Genomic DNA, 21,627 nt, shown 5'->3' with positions numbered 1-21,627 from the left:
CATCGCTCAGCCTCTCCCCCCTCCCACTCCTCTCAGGGAAATACCTTATAAGGGGGTTGGGAAGTCCAGATTTATGCTCCACTTCAAGGAGACCCTTGAAGAGGAGGAAAAATACCGTCTTTTAATCCTAAAGTTGGACTCTTTCTTTAGAAATAGTTTGGATGTTCTCACACACCAAACTCCATTTGGAATTTGAGGCATTTTAGGATGCTTGACCACAGAGCTAAGAGTTCAAAGTTCACTTAGTCTCTCTGTGATTATTATTTTTTAACAACCTTTTATGGATAAAATGGGAACGTGTTGACGCTCCGTGGCTCCACCCAGAGAGAGCAGAATGTCAGCAGCAGTTATTGATGGATTTATAAGAATTTGTCCGCCCTTCAGACGCGTGTGGGTGTGTTGAAAAATCACACATCCTTTTCAGGACTGTGGGAGTGAGTCTCATTTGTCATGTGGCTTTTTCTTGGTAAACACTGTAAACAAACAACGCTGTAACTCCAGTGACTAAGTCCACTTTGGACAGACAGACAGACAGTCAGTGGTTCTGTGTTTGACTGATTTGGCCGTGTCATGGTGAACGGACTTGTTTTTAAAGATTCTTCTGAACTGTATCTAATATTTCCAGTGTCTGGTAGGCTGCTGTTAATATAGAAACGTGCTCGCAGCTGACATGCAGTGATGGAAGAAGTGTTCACCTCTACTTCAGTAAAAGTAATAATACCATGGTGTAAAAATACTCAGTTACAAATAAAAGTGCCAGTGATCACATCCCTGACATACTGTCACTTTGTAAGGCTGATGTGAAGAACGTTTGGCCAGTTTGACCCTCCTTCAGCTCTGTTTTGGAAACGTCTGCAGTTCTCAGCTGTTTTTTAATGTCGTTACCTCCAGCTAACAGGTGATGATTTCATTTTCTTGAGGTAACAACATAATTAAATTATGATTCGAGAGAACAACATTAAAAAGAATTGTAAGCGTGGCTGCTCTCAGCTTTTGAGGTAGATCTGATTTTAGCTTGTTTATATGTATTGATGAAAACTGTAATACAGTTTTGGGATTGTTTGGTTAAACTGCTTCTACTGTAATTTAATTTCTACTGCTGCTCGATGTGAAACTGCTCTTTCCAGTGTTTCCAGTGTTTCCAGTGTTTCCAGTGTTACCTGATACACTGAAGTCCAGTGCTGGACAGTATTCAGAGCTTCAGACGTGTCTGAGATCTTTTCATTCAGCAAAAGTGATCAGAGCATGTGATATAAAAATACTCACATCAAACAGGAGTATTCTCAACAAAATGAACTTGCAGTATCAAAAGTAAAAGTACTCGTCAAACAGAGAATCGAGTGTCACAGATTATCATTGTTACTGATGTGTTTGGTCGAGGTGGAGCTCATTTTAATGACTTTACATTGTTTACAGAAACAATGCCAAGAAGAAGAAGATGATGATGATGATGATGGTCTTCCTCTGCTGATGAAGGCTTTGTGACATGGTTGAAAGCTCCAGTAAAAGTTGGTAAGTGACTTTGAATTATTATTATTTCCTGTGTCTGAACTGAACTTTGATGTAAGATGGTGAGAAGTCCTAAAAATTGCAGTGATCAAATGTAAAATTCTAAATCATCTGCAAGACAACAGAGCAGAATTCATGTGTTGATGAAAACAGTGTGATGTGGTTGAAAGCCCAGAATAAGCTAGTAGGTGGGCCTTGAGTCTGGATGGTTTCATCAAAGCACAGTTAACCAACATCAGTTCACGTCTAATTGAGTGACTGAAACTGTCAGATACTGAAAAAGTACAATATCTCCGTCTGAAATGAGGCAAAAGGAGTAAAAGTACCTCAAACTCCAGCGTCACTGCTGATGTGCAGCTAAAAATCTGTGAAGAGTCAAAATGATGGTAGAAAGTGTAGAAGAAGAAGTCTTACCTGCTCCGCTCTGCAGTGCCTCGTACCTTTGCAGCAGGTCTGGTTTCACCTTCATCCTCTCATCTTCATTATGTTTTATCCATGGTGTCATGTGTTCACACACACACACACACACACACACACCACTTCACAGCTTCATGTTACAAAAGCACACCACATGGTGTACACCTTGCCCGGGGGATTGCCCCCTTTTATTCACCGGGATTCCCAGACTTTTTGTTTCCCTTTCCTCGGCTCAGCACCGCCACCGCGGCCGCCGCGGGGCGTGTGCAGCTTTGCTTTGTTTTCCAGATATTTGTTTCCTGGAGGGAAATGGTGACATCAGCTTGGATGCTGTTCAAACAAATTAATCATTGACTGGGTGACAGGCCAGTTTTTTTTTACCCTGTTAGATCTCAGTTAGACCAACGCTGCCTCCTGCTGCTCACAATCACACACTGCAGGTTGTTCCAGGAATCAGACTCGATGCCTGCTGGAAGAAAGTAACTAAGTACATTTACTTTAAGTACTGCACTGAAGTAAAATTTAGAGGCACTTGTTTGTCCACTTTGTCTGACAGCTTTAGTTACTCAGTTACACAGATCCAGATTATTAATACAAAGTCAGCTAATGAATTATGATGCATGACTCTGTGTTAAACCTCCTGACAGGTTAATAAAGTGGTTGAAAACAGCTCCACCTCCACCAGCTGCAATATTAAAGATGAACACATTAATGCATCAGTGATTATAATGCTGTGACATAATACACATTATTCTGAAAATCTTCCTGTAATGACTACAGTTACTTTTAGTACTTTAATTCTATGTTGATGCTAACACGTAACAGTACGTCAGAAGGTTTTGAATGCAGGACTTTTACTCATCAGGAGCCCGTAAAACACCGCTGTAAAACATGAAAGACGACACAGGAAGTGACAGTTTGTTGAGCACTGCTCCTCACACTCACACCTTTGTGCTATAAGATTAAGACAGTCTGTGTGGCTTTAGGATGAGTGTTAGTGTCATAAAGATACTCACACCTCCAAACAGGAGTATTCTCAAATCAACATAAAGTATAAAAAGTACTCATTACGCAGAGAATTGTCTCCTCCTCCTCCTGTGTTGTGAGAGTTGCATATTATTATTATTATTGATGTGTTTGGTTGAGGTGGAGCTGATTTTAATGACTTCTTTCTTTACAGAAACAGTCTAAAGAAGATGATGAAGATGGTCTTCCTCTGCTGATGAAGGCTGTGTGGTTGAAAACTCCAGTAAAAGCTGGTAAGAGGAGTATAAAGTTCGATCAAATGCAAAGTGGTCTGCAGGTTGCGTTTAATGTAAGAACGTCGCCGGTTTGATTCCAGCTCATTGGAGGATGGTATCAATATATCCAACAATAGCACATCGTTTCCCTCTTCATATGTGGATAAATGACAGTTATCCTTAAAAACTGCTAACGTTAAGCTAAGCTAAGCTAACTTTTCTCTGACTCTCCTCACTGCACTTTTCTTTCTTCTGCTCCTCAATTTATTTCTACGGTTGAAGGCTTTCTGATGTTGATGTGTCTGAGAAGAGAAAATATAATTATGGCAAGAAAAATCCTCCCTTTAATGTAAAGACATCGTTAGTATCTTCTTCTCTCCATTAATTCTGATTTATCAGCTTGATACTTGCGTCTTCTTCATCGTATTCAGAGGAATCGAACAGAATAATCAAATCAAACACGCGTGTAATTGGCCAGGAATAGGTTTTATATAAAATTTGAACAGTGGATACAGAGGCGATATTATGTGTATAAAAAAATACATACAATAAAAGGAAAATAAATGAATCTTATCTTTTCTATTTGGAGCAGATGTTCAAGTTAGCTGATGAAATGTAAAAGGCACTAAATGTACAACATTCCAGTTTTAAAGACGTTAACAGAGGCCAAGGTCATTCCGAGATGAACCAAAATAAAACAAAAATCACAGGGAATTTGTTGTCTTTGATATGCAAGACATAGTGCAGATTTTACAACATAACATACCAAACAAATCTCAAATAACACACAACTATTTACCATCGAGAAACACTAAGCGCGCACTTTAAGACTCGTCAGGAGCGGAGCGAACGTCGCCTCCTGCACTCAGACACCAACACACCCAGCGCTGCACGTCAGCTTGGTCAAACTGGAAATCTTTCATAATTTATAGTTTACATCACAATTTCTACAACAGCACTAAGCACTGCGACAAGTCACGATTAGGAGCGAAGCGACCAGCAGTAAAGGTCTGTCGGCATCATACAGGATGTTTTCTTTGCATGTGACGAATACATTGAAAAACATGCTAACTAGGAAAAGAACAAACCGACAGAAAAGACTCGAACACGAAGGCGAAATCTGGAAGACTACAGTGCCTGCAGTCCAGTCGACACGGGCTGAATTCACATTTCCTCAGTCCGACGGTCGTTACGACAGGAAATACAAGTTAAAGCAAAACTCAAACCAGTGAAATAACTCAAGCAGTCGTTTAACGTTTGGTCTGGAGCGGTCAAACTTAACGTTCTGCAGAATGTTGGCCACAGTTGTGAAGTCATGTCAGTCATTTAGATTTAACTGAAAAGGTTCTCACATTCTGGATGAACAAAGGTGAGAGGATGAATCCTGATGAGGTGACACGCCGCTGTATTTTAACATTATTGCTAACGTAGCATGCTGGCTGCTAGAGTTTCTAGCATTCTTTGTTTCCGTTCCTCCCTCTGGTTGTTTTCAGGTGCGCAATGAGCGTTAAAGTCAGACTTCAAGTGTTGTAGGATACAAACTGTGAGCACCGCAGTGAAACCGGCAGACAGAAGGAAAACAAACCTACATTATCTTTCATTCACGATGACATAATCAACCCTGCTCACTAACATCTGGATGGTTTTTATGTGGCTAGAATCTAGATTTTTAGAAAATGACAGTAAGACATCAGATGGTCACTTCCTCCACATTACGGAGCTTTCTGGTGAGTTTCAGCTCATCGTTTTCTGTCCAACCCACAACTTTATGTTTGGTTTTGTGTTCAGTCACTTGTTTAGCCCTAAAAAGCAGCTGAAAGCCTCCGTACACGACCTGAATGATGTGGTCAAAAAATCTGTTATTGCAGGTTAAACAGTACTGTTGTTATCTGTTGAGTGATGGATCTCTTGGACTTTATCTGAATGTGGCACTGAAACAAAGCTGAAGAAACATCACATTAATTCTGTTTATTGTGCAGATTTCAGACTGAAGAAAGTTAAATTCGAGCCCTTTTTTGAGCGGACAGACTTAACACTTCCTGCAGGCACTGTGTACATTAGAGTGGACGGTGACAAATGATTAAGACTGAAAGAGAAAGCATGCCACCAACTCTCTGGACCTCTACAGCAAACTGCTGTCCTTCTCTGGAAAGACACCCGCAGCCACGACACACTGGAATGACTTACAGTAAACAGCACTATATCTTACAGGAGCAGAGATATTTACAAACACTGGTCAACATGAATTTACTGCATTCAGAGTCACAGGCTGAAGCTGAAGGCATGTCGACGGACTGCAACACAAACATCATCCTCAAAGGTCACCGAACCGTTAAGACGAAACCAGAACAGAAATTTGGCTTTTAAATGCTTCAAGAAAACACAGGTGTCATACAAATTTGGAATGCATTTTAAAGCTTAAAAGAACTTAACCTAATATATTTGGCCCATTAGTGTAAAAAAAAAAAAAGCTTTATACAATACATATGAAAAAGGATGGATACTTTCATAATAATAATTGTTATGTTAGTAAATTGCATGCAAACAGTGTATTTAGCATTGAGAGCTCCTGGTTTGTAGAAAATGAGATATTTCACCTCAGCTGAACATTTTGTCAGAGATGCCGATTTCATCTAAACACTGCGCAGGCGAAAACCACGAGCAGGAAACGTTTTTAAAGTGTGACACAGGCCGCATCGTCTGTGTTCATGTGCACTTTTTTAAAAATTAAGATGAACACAGAACAGCCAAATTTAGTGAAAAAGAAAACAATACGCAGGAAACAGAGACGTTCCACTGAGGTGAAAATCCAACCGGAGGCAGTTTCATCAAAGGTACCACAACAACATGCCAGAAGTCCACAGAAAACTGAAGCATTCACAGTAAAACGACGTCAGACGGCTTCTTCTGTGTCATCTGAGGAGTACCAGCTTTACTTCGTAGATGTCGTTAGAGCTGCATGCAAAGTTACTGAAGGCAATGTAAAATCTAACTCTACATTAAACGCCCCTACAAAACAAGATCACTATGGAACTGCCCAACGAGGGAGACGAGCCGAGGCCTCGCCGCCTGCTGCACCAGCTGGCCGTGAACGCCGTCCGTTTTTACAAATAAAGGTTTCAACATAGTGTCAAGAGGAAAAATGTAACTTAGGTGTTGATGCGTAACGTAGTGTAACATGAGCAGACTCACAACGAGCCGTTTGAAAGGAGGATCAGAGCTGATTCAGCACCAAAGGGGTCATTTCTTATTCCTACATTACCCACAATGCAGCTCGAGCACTGCACTGTGGGATTCAGGCGTGTTACGCTCGCGGCGGTTAACGCAGCCTCGAGCGGAGACGAGGAGCAGCTGCAGTTCAGTTCAGCTGCAGATCAGTTTCATTTTCTCACGTTGGCAGTCATGCTCGGGGTTCCCCTTCAACCCCGCCGTGGCCTCCTGACTCATTTTAAAACCTGATTAACTGCTTAATCTGCGTGTGGGACGATGGGTTGGACTGGAGCAGCTCAGGTCCATCACGACTGAGCTGTGTCTCTGACATGGAACTGACAGAAACGAATGTGAAACTCCACATTTTCTATCATCAAAGCTGAATCACACGTTATCTGATGGATGAGATCACATTTCAGCCAATGCGTTCAGCCTCTTTTGCCTGCTCAGACGTGATTGGTCAATACTGCTCGAACTACAGTCGAACTATAAATGGAAACAAGAACGCTTCCGATGCCAAAATCAGCTCTGTTGGCTTCAGAATCAGTATTTAGAGTTTAGTGTCAGCTTGTCTTTGATATCGACAGAATACGTCCCTTTACGTAAATGTTAACACTGCAGAGTTAAACGCAGGACAGTGAACATCACTTGGAATAGACGATTGGTGTGATTTAATGCTGCATTCACAGGCGATGGGAATTACCACGAGCAAACTACGGTTTGTTGTGACGTGACAGACAAACATGTTGAGTCATCTATGAGCGGGGTCAGGAGGAATGTTTTTGTTGTTGTGGCTGGTTTGTTTTGGTTAGTCTCGTCTTATTTAAGGTGTGAGCGTAGAGACGAACGGCGGTTAGCGCTGATCAGCTGGTGCAGCAGCCTGCAGAACCCTCTGAAGACACGATAAACTTCTTCCATGTGGAATGATTTCTGAGGGCTCTCTGATCTGTACTCTGATCCCTGTGCTGGAGAACAACGTCAAGGCCGACTTGATGGAGTAATGTAGTGTCCACTGGAGTCTTTTTCTTTGCTTTTTTTGTCTTTACAGTTAAGCACATGGAGACATCACTTTATCATTATAACAGCATCATGCTTTCAGAGGACAAGAGATGAAAAAAAAAGAAAGAAACGGCACCAATTTGTGTCCCTGTTGAAATATTCCCACCCTTCCCATGAGCAGCTGATAGAGAGGTCTGATACTTTACTGTTATATTTATTTCTTTTGGTCCCCGGCTCCTCTTCAGTTTTTACGGATGTCAGCGTAGACCACCGGCTCCATCTTATGGAACGAGTTTTTGCTGCCTGAGTGATCCAACTGGGCGTATATCACCGGGCCCTGGAACGGAGGAGGAGGACGAAGAGCCGTCAGGTAGAGACACAAACACTCTCACATCCCTGCAGAAGAATCTGAATGAACCATGTTTGTTAAACTGTCCATCTCTAGTTTTTGGCAGTTTTCCTTCTCAATGGCAGATTTGTTCTATTTTTTATGTTTTATGCTCTGACTGACTTAATTAGTTGGAAAAGCAAAAACATGCAGACGGGTGATAACGAAAAAAGATGAGCTTAAACGATTAGTCGATTAATCGATTAGTTGCTCTGCAGAAAATGACTATTTTGATAATGTCATGAATCGTTTGTCATTTTTGTGACCAGAGCAAGAAGCAAACTTAACTTTGTGACTTCATACAGCTCAAGTTTCATCAGTGTCTTTATAAAATATTTGCATATTTAAAATAATTAAAATGAAAAACATTCACCATCGATGGGGCTGTTTTTAATTTGTTTTTGTCTAAAACTGCACCAACAAGAACTGGCAGCAGTCACCTGATGCTCTCTCTACATACATCTGATACAGGACTCAACATTTAAAACACTTTGAGCAAAGTCTTACTGAAAATAAACAGCGACAGTTTAATTCTCCCTGAACGTAAAACTCACAGTTCTTGTGGGTTCTAGGTCGATGAGAAATCCCCATTTCCAGGGCAAATGTGCTGAAAGCTGCTGTGGAGTTCATTTCATTTCTGATGTTGTTGCCATTTGACAGAAGCAGGCTAGCTGTTTCCCTCTATTTACAGTCTTTGTGCTAAGCTAAGCTAGCCGGCAGTTGGCTGCAACTTCAGCATACAGACGTGAGAGCGGCATCATTCTTCTAACTGAACAGCAGAAACAAAGAAAACTTTTCTTTCACTTTTACTTCACTTTGATTTGTGTTTTTCATTTTATTGCTGCTGCGTGTTTTTGTTCTTTTGATCACCTGAGGCTTTAATGTTCTTGTCACATGATCTAAAGTTCCCCTGCATCATGTTTGTTTGGCAGCTTGATTTTTTTGACACCGTCCCCCAGCTCCTACCTGTAGTGGACCCGAGGGACTGGTAGACCTGGAGCCCTCCAGGCTGGATTCCACCTTCTTTCGTGGCTTGGGAGCCTGAGAGCTCACGCTTTCCAAGGACGTACATCTATTTTAGGGTTACCGTTTGCCACGGTGTGGAGCAACCGTTGGTGCACAGTCAGATGGAGACAGACGACAAATAATGAGGCACAAGACAAAAATAAAGAAGTGAGAGATGAGCATGAAACACTAGATGCAAACAAAGTGCTGTGCAGAGATCCTGGAAGCAGCGACGGACGCTGGGAGGAAGCCTGAGGAGCACGAGGAGATCAGAGGAGGCTGCTGCAGCTTCCAGGTACGAAGCACGACTCGAATTCAAGTTAACTTACTTCAGTTTGTCAGATTCACGTTTAATCGACATTTATGTAACTAAAGTTTCAGATTGGACAGAATTTGGATGAAGTCTCACTTCACAGTAAACTGAGTATCTTCAGGTTTTAGACTGATGGTCAACTTAAAAAAAAAAAAGCTTTGGGTCCTGAGACATTACGATCTGAATTCTTCTGTGTGTTTTTACAGAAATAAAAGATTAAAGAATCTATTAAAGCATAAAACAATCTGCAGATTAATCACCACAAATGAAAACACCTGCTTTAATTACAGCTGTAACCATTAATCAATCAGCTGTCAGCCATCAATCACCAACTAATTTGATAATCAATTAATCAGTTTGAGCCATGTTTTAAGAAAAAGAGTCAAACTTCTGATTCCAGCCTTTTAAATGTGGATGTTCTCTGGTTTTTCACTCCTCTGTGACAGAAAACTGAGTGTATTTGGGCTGTGGGGGAAATGAGACACTTGAGGACGTTGTCCTGAGCTTGATTGATGTTTTTCACTATTTTATAGACCAAACAGCCAATCGATTAATCCAGAAAACATCTACAGATGAACGGACAGTGATGATAATCGTCAGTTGAGGCCATCAGTGCACCTCTGGTAAAAACACTGTGTCACCGGCAGAGAGGCAAAATAATTCAACATTTCAGAGTGAAGGTTTGAGGCGTCGTGTCGACAGACGTTTCATTAAAGAAAAGCTGGTGATGAAGATGAGGAAGACAGCGGTTAGCTTTGATTGGCGAAAGATGACACACAATGACGAGACAACATGCTGACATGGAGCCAATCAATGGAGTTAGGAGCAAGTTAATGTGTTAGTGATGGAGGAAAGTGACTGGCACCAGTGCAAACAGGAACCCCAAAGACTGCCGGAGCTCCGGCTCAGAGCACCACCACTCAGGCTTAACGCTGACTTCACACCTCTGGTTTACGGTCGATCCGTGGTTAAATCACTGACATGAAGAGGAAACAGCTGGAGCATGCGAGGGAGGCGTGGTCAAACTACCTCAAACACACACAAAGAAACTAAACTACGTCTACTTATTGACCTTCAACAGACATGAAGAATTAGTAACATCAGATCAAACACACAGCTCGTTCTCCGCAGGTGGAGGCAGAGCGAAGCTGCTCTCATGCACAGAGTTAGCCAGATGTTACAGTCTGAAGATCCAACCTCTCAAATACGACTAAAAACCAAAGATTCAGGAAAGCAGAAAGCAGCTCCGTCACACGAGCTGTGAAATCCACCCGAGAAACTTCGTGCGTTCCTACAAACCACGGCCCTGATCCAATGTTTTTATACCACAAAATGAGTGGACGTAGTCTGAACAGCAGACAAATGTTAAGATCGGCATTAAAAACGTACATAAATAATTTGTACAGAAACACACTGTAATGTGTTTACGCGCAGACATAAAGGACATTTCCACTGTCTATCAGTGCTCAATTAAAACCTTTATATGAACATATTTAATACTAATACTGTGTTTTACTGTGGCTCATCACCTGTTCATACACGCTCTCTACAGGAGGAGTTTTTGATTTCTAGATTAAAAAACACTTTAATCTGCTTAGAGCTGCACTGTGTTCTGCACCCTTTCCTAACGCTGATGAAAGTGTCACCTGAACGTTTACGTACGTTTTTAATGCCATTCTTCACTTTCTGAATCCTGTTTGTGTCTTTTGGACACTGGGTCTCGTGTCGTTTGACCGTGGCGGCGTTAACCTCGGCGCTCAGTGAGCTGCAGCGTGGAGGAACTCACCCTTCATATTCATGGCGGTTGTAAAGCACCCTCATGGTAACGCAGGCAGCCACAGCGATGAGGATGAGGAGGAGTAAAGCACCGCACACTGCTCCGACGATGACGGCCGTGTTGCTCTGAGGAAGAGACTCTGGACACACACACACACACACACACACACACACACACACACACACACACACACACACACACACACACACACACACACACACACACACACACACACACACACACACACACACACACACACACACACACACACACGGTTGGTTTTACAATATAAAGTCGACATTACCAAATGCATTAAAACCGTCTACATCAGTCTTTGAAGGCCAAACATGACCTACAACAAAATGATTTCTTTAGATTCCTACAGATTCGTGATTATTTCAACCAGAAATTGCAGAATTATCAGCAGCAGAATCAACATTTTATAAAATTCTGAAATCTGCCTACAGCTCAACTCTGGAAAAGAGTATTTCTAGACTAAACAATTCGCTGTTCCACGCCACTAATGAAAGTACACTTCATATCAAAGGGAAATGGGAAAGAGAGGCAGGAATAAGGCTTTCTGAGGAGGTGTGGGGGGAGATATGTACTTTTCAATGGTCTTCAACTAACTCTATGGACTGGAGAGAACACTGTAAAAAATCCATTACCAGGAAGTGGTTAAACCCAACACCACCTTCAATTGAGGATTGGCATGGTATTATTCTAGAAATATTCAAAATGGAAAAGCTCACCTATTGTCTGAGAACCCAAAAGGTTAAATTCTATCAAATATGGGAAAAATGGATCGACTTTATAACCCGAGCAGACTTCATATAATCCCTCTGAATATTTTCTTATCTTTTTCCTTTCTTTTTATCAACTTACTGTCCCTGGTGGGAATAACAATAAGCAGGTTCCCTCACCTCAATGTATGTAGTTGTCTTTTTAGGATTGCTTCACATGGATGCATAAACTGCAACTATGAAGGGTGTAAGCTTATATCTTGAAGAGTGTTTGTTGAGTGTAAATGTGTAAAAACTTTCTTAATTAGAAAAATGTACAATGACATGTTCTAAGGAAAGTGACAATGGACATTCATGGAGGACCAAGAAAACTGTCCTTAACCACACAAACTGTGACTCTTGTTGCTCACCTGTATGTAAAAATGGTTGCATAAACAAGCAAATAAAAAAAAAAATATTTTTTTAAATAAATAAATAAAACCGTCTACAGTCTCTTCTGTCTTTGTTTAGCGCCTTTTAAACTGTCTTTAGCCACCACATTTTTTTTATTAAAGCACAAACTCAGCTCGAATTTTGTCTCATAATTTTGTCACTTTAAGTGGTTCAAAACTTCCAGAAACCCCAAACGCAAGACGAATGACACAGGAAGATACGAACATGTACAAATATTGAGCAACAATCACAACAGGAAGTTCACGATTACACAAAAAGTTTCACAAACAAAACTTTCCGTGCACATGTGAAATGATTTTATACAAACTCACTGTGACCTTTTCATTTGAAGTGTTTGTAGATTTCTGAAAATGTTTTTGCAAACGTTTTCATGCATGACGGCCTCATATCAGCACGTTCAGTCTCAACAGGATGTGTAAATAAAGTTGTTGCTACAAATAAAACGTGGCCTTCAAGTTTGAGCTAAACTTTAAGGTCAGATTGGAGGCAAAGCTGCGAGTGTTGTTGACATCTGCAGCAGCACGAGGTGTGTGTGTGTGTGTGTGTGTGTGTGTGTGTGTGTGTGTGTGTGTGTGTGTGTGTGCGTGCAGGAAACAGCAAACACACTGCGGTGCCGCAGAGATCGAAATGTCAGATGTAGAGCGAGCTCCCACCTGGAGGGTGGGGCAACCACCGTTTGGCTACAAGACAACAAGCCGTCACACGCTCGCATGGGCTTCACGTACCTGAAAAACAACCAACAAGAACGCACCTGCTGGAACGGCTTTTGTTCACCAGAGCCCACAGCGCCAACAGGCCGCCGGCCCGAGAGGAGCCGACATGTTTACGCCTTCAGGGAGAGTGGCCCAGTTCATTCAGCTTAATCCTGATTATATCAAGACCACTGGATACTCACTTCTGATTGGCTGGAAGGTTTGAGCAATGTTTAGGCTTAGCCAACGTTCACTGAGGCAGTATTGTCCAAATGAAACCATGCACATGTCATTTAAAATACGTTTGATATTTCAGTCAGTTTAAATTTAACCCGCGTCAGCCTGTCAATCAGTTCACCATCAGAATGATCTCACAGAGCCGCAATTAAAAAAGCATTCAACAGGCGAATCACACAGGTGCTTTTATTGTGGAGCAGCCACAGGAAATGCATTGCATTTGTCAACTAAGCTAGTGCAGCTATACTACTGTAGCTAATGATTTCAGGCAGAATGACACGAGAGGAAACATCCACAAAGTGCTGAGTCGCACGCAAAAAGCCGGTTCTGCTGCCGACTGTGAGAACGAGCTCACCTCCAACACCACGGCAACCAAGGTAAACAACTCCCGCTGCCCTGCTATTGGATGGAGAGTCACTCACGTGGTGACGTGTCCCAGCCCGGAATAAAAACTATAATCGACCTGTTGTCTGACATGCTGCATTTTTTCTCTATACTGCAGCTTTTATATTCATCGTTTGAGTAAATGAGGAGATGATCTGGGCTTAGAGGCGACTAAAGTCAGACTTAAAGACAGTTTAAAGGTAATCCTGTTTGGTTTAATCTAGATCCAGCAGCAGTTTAAGATAAACCTGGATTTAATCCAGGTTTTCACTAATTCTAGGTGGTGCAACTCGCCCGATGCATCCAAAGCAGCCGTTCAGTCGACTGCATCTGACAGTCAACCAGATTACAAACAGACAGAAACGCCGACTCTTTGCCTGGAAACACGGCAGACGGCTCCGCACGCAGCGGCCAATCAGCATGTGTGTGTGGAGTGTGTGCAGAGACTCAGTGAGTGGGTGAAGTGTCTGTCCAAGGCCGCAGGTGCATTTAAAAAGCATCTTGTGTAAGCACAATCTTTAAGCATCCCGCCTCCAGCTTTTCATCACAAGTCTGTCAGAAAAAACGTTTCCTTCACTTCAGAGCTCACCTTTCAGAACGACCCTGAGCTCCGTTCGAGCCGGCGTTCCCGTCACGTCCGGCGGGTTCTTCACGTCGCAGAAGAAGGTACCGTTGTCGCTGAACTGAGCCGGACTCAGCTGTATGGAGACGTCCCGCTTGTTTATGTCTCCGATGAACTGCACCCTGTCCTTGAACTCGTCTTGTCCCGGGAATCCTTTCCCGTTGGAAAAGTAGAAAATCTGCAGCGGGAAGGAAAAACGGGTTCAACTGTCTGCACTGCATCATCTGTGTGTGTGTGTGTGTGTGTGTGTGTGTGTGTGTGTGTGTGTGTGTGTGTGCGTGTGTGTGTGTGCGTGTGTGTGATCTTTATTCTATCTTTTTTAGCTCAACACAGCAAAATGGCAGAGCTATGGGGAAGTAAAAACTTCATGTGCAAATGGATTTTATCACCACATCATCTTCTACTGTTAGAGCCATAACATCTCACAACACATAACATCAATTCAGTGGACTGACAGAAAATGAAGAGATTTATTTTGACTCATTGTGTTTAAACAAAAACATCAAACCAGTTTCCTGCTTCCAGCCACTCAGCTGTGAGGCCATACATGACAGCAAATAGAGGTGTTCTCATCAGGGGCCAATCAGAGGCTTTTATTTTCTTCAGTACGTATGTGGACACAGTGAACAGCTGTAAACCTTATTTCCTACGATCTGAATGGAAAACTGTTCCTGGTTCCAGCTGTTCTCTGTTCTGTCTCATTATAAATTACCAACATGATGTGAACGAACGTTTAACTGGACGGAAATGCAAAACATCAACACACAAACCCTCCGCAGCCAAATTCACTCTCTGCTTTAACGTGAATCAGCCAGAGCTGATGTGTTCTGCCGCCGGCAGCGTTTGTCCTTCTAACCGTCGAGAGGGAGGAAGAGGAGAAGGTCCTTCCTCACAGCAGAAAACAGGTGTTACTGATCACATTAACAATGGCTCCGTTATATTCAAGCCTTCCAGTAAATCACGACAGTGACTCAACACACGCAACACCAGGACGCTGAAACCGAAGCAGCTACGACAAACTCAGCCTCCTTCTTTCTATTCTTTCCACCTGTGTGTGTCTCCTGCTGGGACATGTCAGGACAGCAAACAGCTGTTCGTGTCAGAGCCGCCCGTCCACCATCGTGACGTCTGTGAACTTTTCCCTGTCAAACAGTTTTAGAGCTGCTCCCTCCATCCTAAAACTCAAAGCACATTGACTCTAAGACAACAAAGAGCGAGCAGATTCAGCGAGGCCATGAAAGACATGTCCTCCACCCTCAAAGACACAGATGTGTCCTCAGCACTAATCTGGCTCTGGGTCACATGTGGACAAAGACGCCATGGCCTCATTGTTATTAGCGGGCTGTTGCCAGTTTGATATCACAGAGTAACAGGAAGAATACTAACTCTACTGCCTGATGTCCTGCAGAGCTGTCAAATGTCCACAAACACCTGAACAATAAAAAAAAAACGATGAATCTCTTCTTCTTTGGTTTCTGCTCTGTTGGGGAGTGAGACAGACTCAGTTTCCTCCTGCTGAGCTGTGAGGACGAGGCTGATGGCAGCGACCAGTCAGATCACAAACATCCCAGTTAGGATAAACTTTATCGCCCAACAAGCGGCTTGACAAGGTGCACAGGAAAGGTTTTATTTATACAGCCCAATATCACAGGTTTGCTTCAAGGGGTTTCACAGTCTGTCCAGGATACAACACCCTCTGTCCTCAGAGACTCGACTGGGATCAAGAAAAACTCCCCAAAAGCCGATTTAACAGGAAAACATGAAAGAAACGTCGAGACGATCAGCAGAGGACAGATTCCTCTCACACAGACGAGCATGCAGGAAAAACACAGCGTGGACAGTCAGGAGGACAAAATGACAGACTGAACACGTATGAAGAATGTGGATCTGCTTCAGAAAACACGTCTGGAAGAACGCCGTGTATTATTAACAGAGTGTGTGTGTGTGTGTGTGTGTTAGCTCACACCGCGACGCTCAGCTGCCCTCAGTTTGAATCTATGAATATACTCCATGACTTATAATCCAAAGGAAGCAAACTACAGGTAAAAACACGGGCGGTAACACCTGAACTGAAGCTGCCAAAGTCACCCTACAGTTTGGAGGCTGAGCGATTAACTGGGGCCGATATCACCTCACAAACTATCGGCACAGGTGGAACTCGGGTCTGACGGCGGCCAATGGCTGCGCAGGTCAGGATCCTCTACGACGAGCAGACGAGCACCGAACAATCGTTCCTGTATCGGCCTTTAAAAATCCACCATCAGTCGACTGTCACATGTTTTTTGTCCTGAATACCGATGTGATTCGATCACATGGAGACTTCCTGTTAACCAGCAGTCACTCAGAAGCTGCTGCGCTCTGATGATGAGATAATTTCATAATCGTCTGACAAAATCATCACAAATCTGCACACGCTAAAAAGCCAAGCTGGCGTTTTGAGATTTACACGCCCTGAGAGCGTTCTGTGTGGACGGAGGGCAGAAACGGAGAGTAAAAGGTGCGTTTAGAAAATTAACCGGCTCGGTGTCGACACACTCAAACGCTGGCTGCGTGCATCTTTTTCTGGCATGACTGCTCTGCAATTTAAAACCCTGCGGCTGCGTCATCATGTCTGCAGGCAGGTAGGCCGCCGTCCAGCCTGAGAGGGGACGGTGGACAGCTCTGCTCTCCAGGACGGACCGTTTACATTCACTGTAACACTCAGGAAAGATCTTAAATGGGACTTAAAGCTCAGTTAAACATGATTCTTTCCGAGCAGTCGTCCCGCTAATAGAGTCACAATCATATGTGCAGTTATTTATGTTCGCTGTGGCCGACCGAGACAGTTTTAGCACTTGACAGTTAATCTCGATTGTTTGAAACTGACATCTGCGGTAATCAAGCGGTTCATGAATCATTTTGCCAGAAACAAATCAGTTTAACTGCTGTGTAAACACTGCAGCTCTCCACGGAAACACGAGGCCGGCGCTCGTTTCGTCACAGCGCCACAAGAGTAGGAAATAAACAGAAACGCTGGAAACACACCACGGCGCTCGAGCAGGATGCAGACGAGAGAAATCCAAAAATCACGTGAAAATATATAAACAAACAGCTGTGAAGACACAAAGAGGAAGCAGGAGTGAGCATGAAAACACAAACTTCTGAAGTTCATTATTTAAAAGTGGAACTGAAACAGAGTGTAAATAAACGTCTGAGCCTGAACATGACACTGTGAACTCGTGTGCTTGAACGCACCACGATGAGCGTCCCGCTGAGGCCTTTCTTCATGCAGATAAGACAATCGCAGGAAAACATCCTGGAGCTGTGGGAAATCTTCCCGGAGCGGAAGCGGCCGGCGAGGACTTACCACGTACGGAGCTTTGTAGAACTGGTTGTCGGGCTGACTCGACTGGAAGCTCCAGGTCACCGACGTGGAGCTGCTGACCACCTCGCTCGACTTAAAGGTGCATCGGAGGACTCCCGTGGTGCCGTTCTGCATCATCACCTCGGGGTCGGCGTGTATGTCGATGGCTGATGCAGGTTTTGAGACTGTGAACGAATGAGGGGATGAAAATAAGTTTCCTGGTATTATTATGGTGACGACACAGAAACGATCCACAAACGATCCAGGTGATGAGTTTACAGGCTGCTCTTCACTGGCCTTTAACACACCTGTAGTCACTGTCAGACATGAACCCTGCACGCATGAAAACATGAAAACATGAGCACCCACTTCCTGTATGTAATCTGTGACGATCAGTATTTGTCTGTGCACTATTTTTATTTACGTACAGTTTACAGAAACATTTGACGTGTATTTACAGACTCTGCTTTTGGTCGTTGTTGTTTACATATATAATCACTCGTTTATTTTCATGTCTTTGTTTGGCTTTGTTGTCCTTGTTTGCAGCTTCCTGTAAATTGTTCTTGGCCTTTAAACCGGAGTCAGATTCTTTATTGTGTTTACATAAAGCCAGAGATGCTTAAAGTGACTGATCGAAAAGGTGATAAAGAGATTAATCAGTAGCAGATGTGAAGGGAGAAGCGGTCACATAAGATTTATTAACACAATTCATATCTTTAAATGTTTAATGTGCTCTTGATGCCCTCAGACGACTTAATGGCTCAAATCGATAACATTACGTTACGTTATTGGAGGTAACAGGTTGTCGTTTAGCAGCTGGACGTTCCCACAAACCACCGACTTATTTCCCTCAAATTAATGTTTAATTTAGTGCCTTCGTCCATTTGTCCTGCAGCCTTGTGAACTTTCTCCGTGCTGTTGCTGCTCTGAGTGTTGTTTCAGTGCTTCTTGTTGGCTGCTGGCCGGGCAGCTGGGGGCTAAATGCACCATTGTGTCGCGCGACGCAAAATAAACAGTGGAGGTCAGATCACGGACAAAAATGAGCTGCTCGAGCTCAATAGAGGTTTAGTCTGATTTCAAACTGAAAGATGCGGATATGTCGGGAGTTTTTTGATGGTAAACACAACAAAATGTTATCTTCAATGTCCCCAACACAGTTTTAATATGATGACTGATCTGTCTCTGTTCATTTGTACATAGAAATTATTCAATTTGTGCACCTAAATTCTCTAAAGTGACACCTGCACAATCTAAATCAGCATTATTTCTCAACACATTGGCTGAAGAATGATTACTTTTGACTGTATTATATTGTCCAGGTGCTCACGTTAGTGTCTGTTATAAGTGACTACGACAGTTACTGTGTACAGGACACAGAAAACAGAAGGAGGTTCATCAGTGTGAAGTCCTGATTTCACAGTTTACTGATTAATAACCGCTACAGGAAGCTCTGAATGGGAGATGTGTGACAATACACTGACCTTTATGTCACAAACAAACACAGATCTGTACAACTGTAAATATCTATGAAAATCCAGGTCACAAACTAAACTATTAGACTTGATGTAAATGCAACCAGAGCTTAGATCGTCTCTGTCTCCTGCACTTTGCACAGCAATTAGACCAAATTCTGTCTAACGCACTGTGACAGTCTGGGATTCAGGCTCCAGGGAATAAAGTGCATTAAAAACAAAGAAAACGGACAAAGTAACTTCACAATATGAGAAGGAAGGACGTGTTTGTCATCCACTTCTTCCTGTCAGATGTTATTAGTCTGAGATTCAAAGCAGAAAGCCACAAGTCCACTTCTGCAAAGCACAGGATGCTGTTCTCCATCATTTCAAATGGCAGAAGTTTGTGGTGTTGTGGTGCAGGAAAGTGTGTTTATGAACTGTGTGCTGCTGTCCTTCACACACTTCATTTACTTTAAGCTGTCCAGCGTTCAACAGCTAATTATCAACTGGTGGACTTTTACATCAGCTCCATCATTTTTCTCATCTTCTACACAGATAAATCCTCAGTTTGGAGCTAATTCTACAGTCTCTGAGTGATATTTAGAGATAAAACATATTATATTGTGCAAAAGACCTGGTTTGTTAGTGTTAGCTGAGACTTCAGTGCTGTTTGTCTAACTAGCCTTTAGCAATAAAGTTAGCAGCACTAACAGTAATTAAAAAGACCAGAGACATTAATGTGCTTACTGCCACAATATTAAAGGAAATATGTGAAACTCTGAACAGAATCACAGGCACATTGGGTTTGTGCTTGCTTCATGAAGTGTATCCTGATATCTGGGTCAGGAAGAGGTTAGCCATTAAGAAAATGAGGTGCTCTCTTTGCTGTGGGACGCTAAGCTCGTCGAAACAGAAAGATGCGTTTGGCGCTGTTAGCTACTGGGTGTCAATAAAACACAATAACTGCTTTATAATGCTCGTGATAAAGATGTGTTGTGCTGTAAATTACTGGAAATTGTGTTAAGTCGGTGCGCTGGTTAGCTTACGAAATGACTATCCCCCGGGCGACACGTAGCTAACGTAAAGATTCACGTTAAACGACACCTTCGCTGAAAATCTGCCACTTTGATGTGGCTTTGTTTATCGCCAGAATGCCTGCAAGGGAGGACACGGTTTGAAATATTTTTTATATTATTAAAAGACACTCTTCAAATCGGCATACACCCAACACACCCAGTAACCCTTCTTTCAGCTAAATATTACTGTGTGCCAGCTGGTTGGCCTCTCTAGTTAACGTTACTTCCACGGTAAGTGCCACCGTCACCTTCCACAGAAAGACACTAGCAAGGGCGGTAGCCACCGCTCTGTACCAATTCAGACTCAGATTTTGGTTAATTTAACTGTTCCTTAACACGTTATCTACAACGTTATGTCGGCGTGGGAACAAGGAGGGTCTAGGTAACAATCCCAAGAAAAATGTTTTCGGTACTGCTACACCTCGTCTCTAGCTATGGGGGTGGACAAAGGTAGCTACATTAATTAGCAAGATTGAGAACAGAGGTTACGAGTGTGGTTAGGTGTCTCCCGTACATGAGATGCGATATAACATCGCTAGCTTGCTAAGCTGATATCCCACCTCAAATAATGAGCTCAAAATTAAACATTTCCAAATTGAATTTTAAGCCAGGTTGGGCCTCAGCACTCACCTAATACCACACATATCGTAAATCCAGTCAATAAAACACGCTTGCAGAAGGTAGTTGACCATTTTGGCTCCATTATGTTGTTGTAAACAGGAGTAGCCCCTCCGCTTTTTTTTTCCACCCTCTATCGTACGAGTCGTTTCTTCTTCGTGGAAAGTTGAAGGGGTGGGTCCAGAGTTCTGAGTGTAACTGCTGCCCCCTACAAGTCAATAAGTTCATTGACGGCTTGCAGCAGCTACTTGCGTTGCAGTGGAGGAATTATTCCTTTAAAAATTATCTAAGTACATTAAAATCAATCATATCATTTGATTACTATTACTTATACTTTGATTACTCATGCTTTAAAGCAGGATTTTACTGCTGTATTTGTTTGAGGTGGAGCTCTTTTTGAACAGTTTTGTACAGGACCACAACTTTATTATAGATTAAGCTGCCGATTATTTCCTCCATTAAGTGATTTATTGTTCAGTTTGTAAAAATTGTGAAGAGAGTGATAAATGGATGGTTTGTCCATCCATTAATCCAAAATGAAAAAAAAAAAAAAACAACAATTCAAAATAATTAACAACAAAAGCAGAAAATCCTCACATTTGTGAAGCTGGAAGAGTAAAATATTTACTTTTGGGTAGTTTAATTAATAACAAATCATCACATTTTATAAGCACTTTGTTTTATATGTTTGAGTCTTATAAAGTAATCAGTAAATGAAGCTGTCACATAAATGTGGTGAAGCAAAGAGCAATATTTCCCAGGTGTCCTCTGTAATATATTATTGACATGGGTGGTGTGTGAAGAGGAATCAGGCTGCTTCAAAATCAGCTGGAAAAAAATAGAGAAATATTGTAAAAATACAATTAATTATATTTTACCTGGTAATACTGTTAACTTTTCATCTAGCGCCATCATCAGGCCTAAATGTTACTGTGCAGTACTTTGGTTTCTGAGTAAAACTAATAACAAACATATCAGTTTCAGCTGTACTGCCTTCAGTGCTAGTTAGCAAATGTTAGCATGCTAACATGCTAAAATAAGATGGCGAGCATGGTAAACATTACATCTACAAAACATTAGCATGTTAGTACTGTCATTGTTAGCATGTTGATGTTAGCATTTAATGCTAGCCTCAGAGCAGCTAGC

General features: G+C 42.4%; 1 protein-coding gene across 1 annotated transcript; it reads right to left on the bottom strand.

The window, feature by feature from the left end:
- Positions 1-3,634: 3,634 nt before the first annotated feature.
- Positions 3,635-20,641, bottom strand: mpzl1l (myelin protein zero-like 1 like). The gene is made up of 6 exons (XM_070983651.1): positions 20,494-20,641; positions 17,337-17,518; positions 13,958-14,168; positions 10,869-10,998; positions 8,731-8,836; positions 3,635-7,713 (listed from the first exon to the last, which is right to left on the bottom strand). Exons 1-6 carry the CDS (start codon positions 20,564-20,566, stop codon positions 7,618-7,620), a joined length of 798 nt encoding a protein of 265 aa, XP_070839752.1. The 5' UTR covers positions 20,567-20,641; the 3' UTR covers positions 3,635-7,617.
- Between the last annotated feature and the right edge of the window lie 986 nt (positions 20,642-21,627).

The sequence above is a fragment of the Chaetodon trifascialis genome, chromosome 16, assembly GCF_039877785.1.
Source record: "Chaetodon trifascialis isolate fChaTrf1 chromosome 16, fChaTrf1.hap1, whole genome shotgun sequence".
NCBI lineage: Eukaryota > Metazoa > Chordata > Actinopteri > Chaetodontiformes > Chaetodontidae > Chaetodon > Chaetodon trifascialis.
Note: the sequence above shows the minus strand (reverse complement) of the source record. Positions and strands in the feature narration are given on the sequence as shown.

Excerpts from the sequence above, each read along its gene's own strand:
- mpzl1l (XM_070983651.1), bottom strand. The coding sequence starts at position 20,566 with ATGGAGCCAAAATGGTCAACTACCTTCTGCAAGCGTGTTTTATTGACT. Across the intron at positions 14,169-17,336 it reads TCTACAAAGCTCCGTACGTG|ATTTTCTACTTTTCCAACGG; the intron begins GTAAGTCCTCGC and ends TTCCCGCTGCAG. Across the intron at positions 8,837-10,868 it reads AACCGCCATGAATATGAAGG|ATGTACGTCCTTGGAAAGCG; the intron begins GTGAGTTCCTCC and ends ACCCTAAAATAG.